This window comes from Eptatretus burgeri, chromosome 16 (assembly GCF_056783735.1).
Source record: "Eptatretus burgeri isolate ZD-2024b chromosome 16, Ebu_testis_v1, whole genome shotgun sequence".
In the NCBI taxonomy this organism is placed as follows: domain Eukaryota; kingdom Metazoa; phylum Chordata; class Myxini; order Myxiniformes; family Myxinidae; genus Eptatretus; species Eptatretus burgeri.
In genome coordinates this window covers 41,818,368-41,827,490 of record NC_140976.1, presented here as the reverse complement: position 1 = coordinate 41,827,490, position 9,123 = coordinate 41,818,368, and the positions used below count along the sequence as shown (strand labels likewise).

Sequence of the window (9,123 nt, the reverse complement as noted above, 5' to 3'; positions counted from 1 at the left end):
CCGTTAACGGGGATATAAGACAATTGTTGTGGATGGCGGATGACCTGAGATGATTAACAGCTCTCGATGTGCTGGATAGAAGAATGATATTGAGATAGGAAGTTAGTTCCACAGGTGGGGGGAATAAATGAATAAGTGGATTTTGTGAGTTTCATCAGTATGGAGTAACGAGCACACCATGCTGCAGAAACCTGTGGGGGGAGGTGGGCAGAGCATGGAAAGGGCAGAGGGTGCATGACCAGAAAGGAGGGGGTGGAATACAGAGACCACTGACCTGTCTGTAATGTGAAAGTGATTGGCCCAGAGACAACTTCATTGTGGGTGATTCCAATTATTTTGGAGGCCTTGGTTTCCATGGCTTCAAAGTGTGAGGCAGGGGCACCAGCTGAGAGGGGAGGGCAGTGCCCCATCAAGCTACAGATGAAGGCCTTGTAGGTAGATCACAGTTTAGATTTGCCAAAGAAAATCGTGATGATAGCATTTCGTGTTAATAGTTCGCATCCATGGGTAATCTTTTCTTGATGGGGTTATGATCAAGGTGACCAAAGGCTCGTCTTACACTTGACCTTGAAGGTCATTATTAGGTCAAAGGTCATGTCGGGTCGAATATCCCAAAATCACAAATTTTTTCTCTAACTTCATAATGGGGAACAGTTCATGGCAAAAACTCTCACATGATAAGTTGGTTATATTAGGCACGTCTTGAGCCTGTATGCACAAAAGCATCAACGGTAAATTAACCAGAGAGTTGGTGTCAAAGCCACCCAATGCTCGCCTGTTTATACATTTATCATTTTTAAAAGACGTCTAATAATATTTTTTATAAAGCATTGCAGTGAAGTCTGATCCAAATAATTTTAAAGCAATATATGTATTTGTATACTGTAATCAGTAAAAAATAGTGTGGTGGATAAAAACATAAGAAAGGAAATAACTTGCACCAAAAACTTTAACATTTTCATGCTCACGCTGACGCTCACGCCGGGGGTATCGCTATAGCTCTCTGTTCTTCGAACAGGCGAGCTAAAAATGGAGCTCCTGTGGAATCTTCAGAAAGTGGCTTTCTCCATGACTTTGAAACAAAATGAAGCATTGGCATACTAATGGTCTATAGCATACAGTTGTCTGTTGTACAGACCAATCAATATGTACACGTAGCTCTGTGTTATTCCTATCATTACAGATAAACATCTAATTTGACAAGCTTTGGAGCCTGTTGCACTCATCACACAAAACAGCCTAGAAATGGTGACATCATATCCTGCCTCTTGTCAGAAACAAGGGCCCTCAGATGACCTACGTGTTACATCGCAGAAGGGAAAATCCAGACAAAGGCTATTGCAAGAGAACGTCGAAAACTCTGATACAAAGTATGCTGATGTTTGAGAGAGGTTTGAAATGCTCCCAGAGGCAGACTTTGATGCAGTGGAACTCAAGTGGCACAAGGCATGCTACAGTTCCTCTACCTCAGAAAGCAAACTGTCCAGATTGAGAAAGCAGTGTGTAGCATCTATGAGAACTGTAAGAATGGCCCTCGACCTTCCTCAAGCAGTCCTTCCAAACTGTAATGATGCAAGGTCTATTATCTCGGCCAAATCGCGAAGTTGCCCGTCATCAATAAAGTGAACACTATGTTTTGTCACAAGAAGGATAAGAAAAAGCTACACAGTGGCAACATTGGAAAAATCTGTCGAGATAATAGACCTTGCAAGAACTGACCCAGTGATGAATACAAGATTAGCCGATGTCAATGACCTGATAGCAGCTGAAGCTTGTTACCATCTCTGGGATCCATCTGAATGTGGGGCTGCTGGTGCCGAGACTGGGATCCATCTGAATGTGGGGCTCATGGTGCCGAGACTGAGATCCATCTCAATGCAGGGCTCATGGGGTCAAGGCTAAGATCCATCGCAATCCAGGACTCGTGGTGTCTCGGCTGAGATCCATCTCGATGCAAGGCTCATGGTGCCGAGGCTGAGATCCATCTCAATGTAGGGCTCATGGTGCCGAGGCTGAGATCCATCTCAATGTAGGGCTCATGGTGCCGAGGCTGAGATCCATCTCAATGTAGGGCTCATGGTGTCGAGACTGAGATCCATCGCAATCCAGGACTCGTGGTGTCTCAGCTGAGATCCATCGCAATCCAGGGCTCATGGTGTCGAGACTGAGATCCACCTCAACGCAGGGCTCATGGTACCGAGACTGAGATCCATCGCAATCCAAGGCTCATGGTGCCGAGGCCGAGATCCATCTCAATCCAGGGCTCATGGTGCCGAGACTGAGATCCATCTCAATCCAGGGCTCATGGTGCCGAGACTGAGATCCACCTCAATCCAGGGCTCATGGTGCCGAGACTGAGATCCATCTCAATCCAAGGTTCATGGTACCGAGCCTGAGATCCATCCCAATGCAGGGCTCATGGACGCAAGTGGGAATCACGCCATTCTTTTTATTACTGTCAATCAATTTGTGTCATGTTATTATTGTTACTATTATCCTGTAACACTGCAATGTTAATATTATTAATAATATGCAATTATCATAACTCTGAGATACCCATGGAAAAATGGCACGATAATGTTGAACGACACTCAAGCTGCTGTATATATACACCTTTCCAATACGTAAAAGGTCATCTACACTAATAAATGTCTGTGTGTGCGTGTTTCCTTCATAACTCCAAAGCTATAAAACCTAGCAGCCTGAAACTTTGCATGCACACGAAGAAAACTCCAGGAAGTGCAAAAGGAAGTGCAAAAATTGAAAATTGGATGATTGGGTTAATTAAAACACCCCTTTTGAAGATAATTAATGACTATTTAATTATATCCTTCATCAGGCGATCCTCGGCCACCTCGCTGTCTGGGGTCTTAAGGCGTTTCCTGGTTAACCTCCCTGGTTTCTGAAGCCGCCATGTTTTTTGGCCTGCTCAATTATGCCTTGACTTGAAACAGGCCGAAACGATTTCTTAACGATAAAGTTTATTTTTTTTCAATTTCCTCACTCATATTATCGAATGCCTGTTCATCATAGCTTCGAATCACTGGGTACATTGCATTGTTTATAAACGTCAGGAGATGCCAGCGTTCGTGGCTTTATTTAATTTGCGTACATGTGATCACCACGAGAATTTCTTCAACTTAATCAAATTACAAAATTTAAGCTCCAGAATTGAACTCAGCAGCAGTTCTGACTGCTCAAAAAAGTGTTCATTTGTCTAATTCGGACATTGCTTGGGCATTTCCAGGAGGTTTTTAAAATTTGACGGATCACTGCTTGCCAAGCCAGCTGTTCCTTATCAACCGTTTCATTGGAGTGCTTCCTTGAGTCCTTAAGCCACTTGGTGAGCGCTCTAAAATATTTGCAGTCACTGAATACTGTATGTCGATCGACTTGAACAAAGTTCAGGGGGCACTCGCGTGCGTTGTTGGCCACGTGTTGTTCTGTGGTGCAACAGGTGGTGGCTAGCTCTCTGAAAATGTGAAATTTTATTTTCCACATTTCCCCCATTTTGTACGATCTTCCATAATATGACCCATCACTTCGGTATAGATAAATACAAAAAAAAATTTTTTTCATTAAAAATAAAAATTTCACCTGCTTCATGGAGTGCTTAATATAGCCACTTGGCATGCGTACTTCATGTTTCAGTGGCGATACCACGGTTCAATACCAGAGGTAGGAAGGCAAAATTTATTATATGATCATTATTAAATGAGGAAAAAATGTTTTCAGTTGTTATAAAATAATTAATTGCCACATCATGGAAGGAAAGCCGAGAGGTACACATGCTCGCTCTGTGTAGCCTGGGTTTGAATCCTGATCCAGCAATAAACTGTCATCCCGGTGTTTCATCAGTGTGTGTGCCATCTCTTGGATGGACATTAAACTGGGTGACACATCTGCCAGAATCCCTCACCCCTCTCCCTCCCTCACCCTCCTCCCTTTTTTTTCTTTTTTTTTGTATACCTTGTCGAGGCTCGTATGAGAGCTAACACACAACGCACATCAAGGGGGGCATGAGACAGGAGGGGAGGGAGTGGGAAGGACAAAATAGTGGGGAACAGAGACATTTGGAGATCTGTGGAAGGGAGAGGGATGGGACGGGGAACATGGGGAATCGAAGATGGACATTACAGGGACTTTCAGGAAGGAAAGCAGGGAATTTGAAGGAGGTGGGCTTGGGTGGATTATCGGAGGTAGAAAAGGTCGAGGATTTGGATGGGGGATGATAAGAGGTGGTGGTGAACAGCTGTTTTTAAGGCCTGGAGGGAAGAATGGGAATGAATAGAGTGAGGGAGTTTATTCCAAAGGCAGGAAAAAAAGAGGAATGAAAGAGTGAAGGTGAGCAGTGATTCGTGATTTTGGTAGTTTCACCAGAAGGGGGTTGTTGACGGACCTTGAGCGCCCTGCGGAAATGTGGTGGGGACAAATCACAGAGAGAGCAGGGGGAGCGAGGCTGGAGAGGAGACGGTAGAAGACAGAAAGACCACCGCCAACCTGCGGTGATTGAGTGAGAGGCCCAAAGACAGCCTCATTGAGGGAGATGTCAATGATCCGAAATGCCTTGGTTTCTACAGCGTGAAGCCCTTCCTCATCCTCTCTCTCTCTCTCTCTCTCTCTCTCTCTCTCTCTCTCTCTCTCTCTCTCTCTCTCTCTCTCTCTCTCTCTCTCTCTCTCTCTCTCTCTCTCTCTCTCTCTCTCTCTCTCTCTCTCTCTCTCTCTCTCTCTCTCTCTCTCTCTCTCTCTCTCTCTCATCCCTACCCTCTCTCTCTCTCTCTCTCTCATCCCTACCCTCTCTCTCTCTCTCTCTCATCCCTACCCTCTCTCTCCCCTTTATCCCCTTGCTCCCCCTTCCCCTGTTGAGTAGACTAGCATGTATGAATCAGATTCAGCGTGAGCCGACTGGAGGGGTGCAAAGGTCGCTGCATGTACGAGCATGTACAATCATGCATGTGGCTAGACTGTTACCAGGTCGATAGCATGGGTTTTAAATGTTCCCACCCCAGGTATCAAAGTATCCACCTTTGTGTGTGTGTGTTGATTAGACTGATCGATTACACTGAAGCAATCAGTCTAATCGATCGTCCAATGACAACAGTACGCATGATACCTATTCTTCAGGCCACAGCTGATGATTATGACACACTAACGACTGTAATCAACCGCTTTGCCAGTATTTCAAAAGCCATCGGTCAGAACACCACTATTTCAGCAGACCTGCCACGATAGAGCAAAATGAAGGTGCTAGTTTGGGCTTACCCTGAGATGAAGGATGTGCTAATTTTCATGAGTGGACTACATGTGTGCATGAACTTTCTGAAAGCTATCAGCCAGCACATGGAAAATGCTGGCCTGAATGATCTTTGGCCAGAATCAGGTGTGTACGCATCAAACACCAGAGACAACAACTCGAAGGGCACTCGATAGAGTGCATACTTCCGCCACGCAATGCCTGATCAACGAGAATATATCAGGCCAAATACATTTTTGAAATATCATGCTACATATCATTTTTGGCTCTTTCTCACAATGGTGAAGAATCACTTTTAAAAATTGAAAATTCTCAAATCTGGATCAATTCTTCCTTGTCACACACCCAACATGTCCACCAAGTTTCATCTGAATCCGTCCACAACTTTGTGAGATATCGTGCTATATATCGTTTTTGGCCCGACCTCTCAATGGTGAAGAATCACTTTAAAAATTCTAGTCGCTGGATCCGGATCTTCACCAAAATCGAATCCATTCTTCCTTGTCACACACCCAACCTGTCCACAAAATTTCATCCGAATCCGTCCAGAACTTTGTGAGATATCCTGCACAAACAAACAAACAAACAGAAAGGGGTGGAAACATAACCTCCATCACCGTCGGTGGCGGAGGTCATGATGGAAGGCAAAGATGTTATCTTGTGCACACGTTCGGCCATTGACATAAACACCTCAGCTTTTGGTGTCCATCATAGATCTTTTATTGCAGACAGTCATTTTTTTTATTATTTCCTTTGCCATCCACCCTGCATCACCTTTCTTTTTTTATGAATGAGGGCTGAAAGAATTGTGAATCCGGAGCAGTTCCTCTACAGTCCAAAGCCCAAAAATGGTGGTGTACCATTGAGGGGCACGACCCCTGCAAACCACAGAAAAAGGAATGAATGAGATCATTGCAAGGTCTGGCAGCAGCAATTCATTTCATAATTAGGGTTTCAAGTTATTGGTAAAATTCGTCACTACAAACTAGGCCAAACCATTTCTGACCAACAAAATCTCACATACCCAAAACGATTTCATTAACACGTTGCTTTTTACGAACTCGCGTGGGAGTCACCTTGTGTCGACCCGGCATAGGTGCGTCACTGTACATTTTCCGATGCCTGCCTCCTCGAACAGGTAACGGGAATCGAGCACTTGGACTTGCACCAGCGGAACCTCGGGTCTTTTGAGGTCATGTTTGGTTACGTGCTGTCTGGACTCGTATTGCACGGACGTCTCGGCGAGGGAGCAACCTCGCCCATCCTTGCGCCAAGCCCTGAATGCGCACGTATGGAGAAGGATGGCATGTGGCGTAAAACACGAGTCTTACATTTCACTCAATGGGACGTGCAATGGATTGGTCCATAGACATTAAACAAGAACTACAAACATCTCTTGAGGTGGTGCAGGAAAATGAAACTGTTAGATCAGACAAGCCACCAGGCGACATGGGTGGTCGCTATATAATTGCATACTAGTCATACAGTTTTTGACAGATCGAGCTGAAAATTTTTGACAGAGAGGTTGATTATAGTGCACATAAAAGCACGGAAGCCGATTTTTGATTTTCGAAAAAAAAAAAAATATTTGCGCATATTGCATTCGCATTCAGGGCTTTCGGATTTTTTTTCAAAAATTTCAAAGTCCCGTTGCTAGGCAACGGCGGCGTCCATAGCAACGGTGCTCAAAAGCATACAACTAGATCCTGGTATGAACCTACCAGTCAAGTTTCATCAAAATCGGTTCACTCCTCTGGCCTCCAGAGCTGTCCATTACATACAAACAAACAGACAGACGTACAGACAGTCGGAAAACCTGAGAATAAGGGTAGTCTAGCGACCACCCAACAATTAACTGTGTATATTTATTATTTATAAATAGGTTTATATGTGGAAAAGAATGATCATTTGTCATCAGCATTTTCCTTTTCTTTTGGGTTTTTTTTATTTTTACACAGAGTCGAGGTTTGTGGAGGAGCTAGAAAGTAGAAAGGATCAGAACATAACAGAACAAAACTAGAGGGGAGCACTCGGGAGAGTGCAAAACCTCCGCCGCCAATACTGCTGGGTCACTCAAGTGAACCTTATATCTTATTCATTAAATATGATGTCAACAGTGCTGAGTTATAGTTCTTTTCTCCATTTTTTTTTGGGGGGGGGGGGTTGGAAATCACTTCAAACATGAAGAAATGCAAAAAAAAGAAATCGAAATTTTGTTGAAAAAAAAGTTGCAAAAATTTTTTTTCTCGAACTTTTTTTTTTGGGGGGGGGGGAGGTTGGAAATCACTTAAAACATGTAGAAATGCAAAAAAAAAATTTTTTTTCTCTAACAATTTTTTTTTTGGGGGGGGGACCAAGTCCAAAATTTAATGGCATGATCCTTGGACCATACCTAACCCCCCCCCCCCACCAAGTTTCGTCGAAATCCGTCGAGGAGTTTTTCGGTAATACTGTTCACAAACAAACAAACAAACAAACAAAAAGGGGTGAAAACAGTAACCTCCATCCATCTTCGAAGATGGCGGAGGTTAATGAACAGCAGAAAGAGGGTTGGGGGAGGGGGGAATATACAACAGCTTCGAAGATAGGAGATGTGAGCGAGAATGAGGACTAGGGGAGGACACAAGGGGTGGACATGGATAGAGAGGAAAACTCATGAAGGAAAAACAGGAAGGTTGGAAAGATGTGGGCCTGGAGTTGGGTTAATGGGGGAAGGAAAGATCATAGTTTGGATGGGGATGGTGGTGAACAGCTGTCTTGAAGACCTGGAGGGAAGAATGATATCGAAGAGAATGTGGAAGGTGATTCCACAGGCAGGAGAAAAGAAGAAGAAATGAGTGGAGGTGAGCAGTGATTCCGGATTTTGGGACTTTCATCAAAATGGAATTACTGGTGGACCGTGTAAGCCGTGCAGAAACCTGATGGGAGACAGGACACGGAAAGAGCAAAAGGTGCAAGTCCAGAGAGGAGGTGGGAAAAAACAGAGAAACCACCGACTTAGGCCCACAGACTCAGATTCCTGACGGGAGATTCCAATGATCTCTAAGGCCTTGGTTTCCACAGCATCGAACTGAGCAAGCGATGACGCAGAGGTGCCAGCCCAAAGGGGAGAGCAGTACTCCAAGCTGCAGATGAATGCCTTGTAGGTGGATAAGAGTTCAGGTGTGCCAAGGAAGGACTTTGCTTAGCGGAGAATGCCCAGCCAGTGACTACCTTTGGAAACCAATACTTAGAAATGTGGTTTGACAAGGATCATGGCTGATGGTGAGGCCCAAACGTTTGAGTGACAACTTCAAGAGGATTGTTAAGAATGTAGATAGAAGGGTTTGCCAGACGGTCCTTTTGGAGAGAAAGAGCGAGAGTTACATTTGTCCTGGATTGAAAGACAAATATCAATAAAACAAAAGTTTAAAGCAATTGGCTCGGTGAACCGTGCACCTGTAAAAGGTACAGCCATGACTAAATTGTACAGGATACCTTTGGATCATCCCATCGACACTGCCTTGTATCTTCTCTCGTGTCAATTAAAGACTCAGAAATTCAGAAGCTTTTGGTTCATACGGTTGTAATTTAATGATTTTATAAGATTTCTTTTTCTTTCATATGCCCTCTTTTTAGTCTGTTAATGATATTCACATTTATGCAAATCAGACCTGTGTGGACAGGTATTCCAACAACAATGAGGTGTCAGCGAATCTTGTTAGGATAGCAGTTAAATAGCCACCCTCACTTCCTTTACCTGTACAGCAGATATTCTGCAGGCGGTCTCGGAAGAAGGTCCTCGATGACGTAGAGATATATTTCTGAGCAGTCCCCATGACCTCGTCTGGATTCCTCTGTGATCAGCCGAGGATCCCACAAGCGCCGAC

The 9,123-nt window shown here is 44.2% G+C and overlaps 1 protein-coding gene across 2 annotated transcripts in view; it reads right to left on the bottom strand.

Annotated features, from left to right (window-relative positions):
* Positions 1-5,950: 5,950 nt before the first annotated feature.
* Positions 5,951-9,123, bottom strand: part of LOC147010947 (stAR-related lipid transfer protein 13-like) — a 73,633-nt gene continuing 70,460 nt past the window's right edge. For both annotated transcript variants that reach the window (XM_085858876.1, XM_085858875.1), the window contains 3 exons: positions 8,994-9,123; positions 6,331-6,531; positions 5,951-6,132 (listed from right to left, as the gene is read on the bottom strand). The exon at positions 8,994-9,123 is cut by the window's right edge and continues 88 nt beyond it. In XM_085858876.1, the coding sequence (XP_085715002.1) occupies positions 6,039-6,132; positions 6,331-6,531; positions 8,994-9,123 (425 nt within the window). In that variant the 3' untranslated portion in view covers positions 5,951-6,038. The remainder of the gene's footprint in view (positions 6,133-6,330; positions 6,532-8,993) is intronic.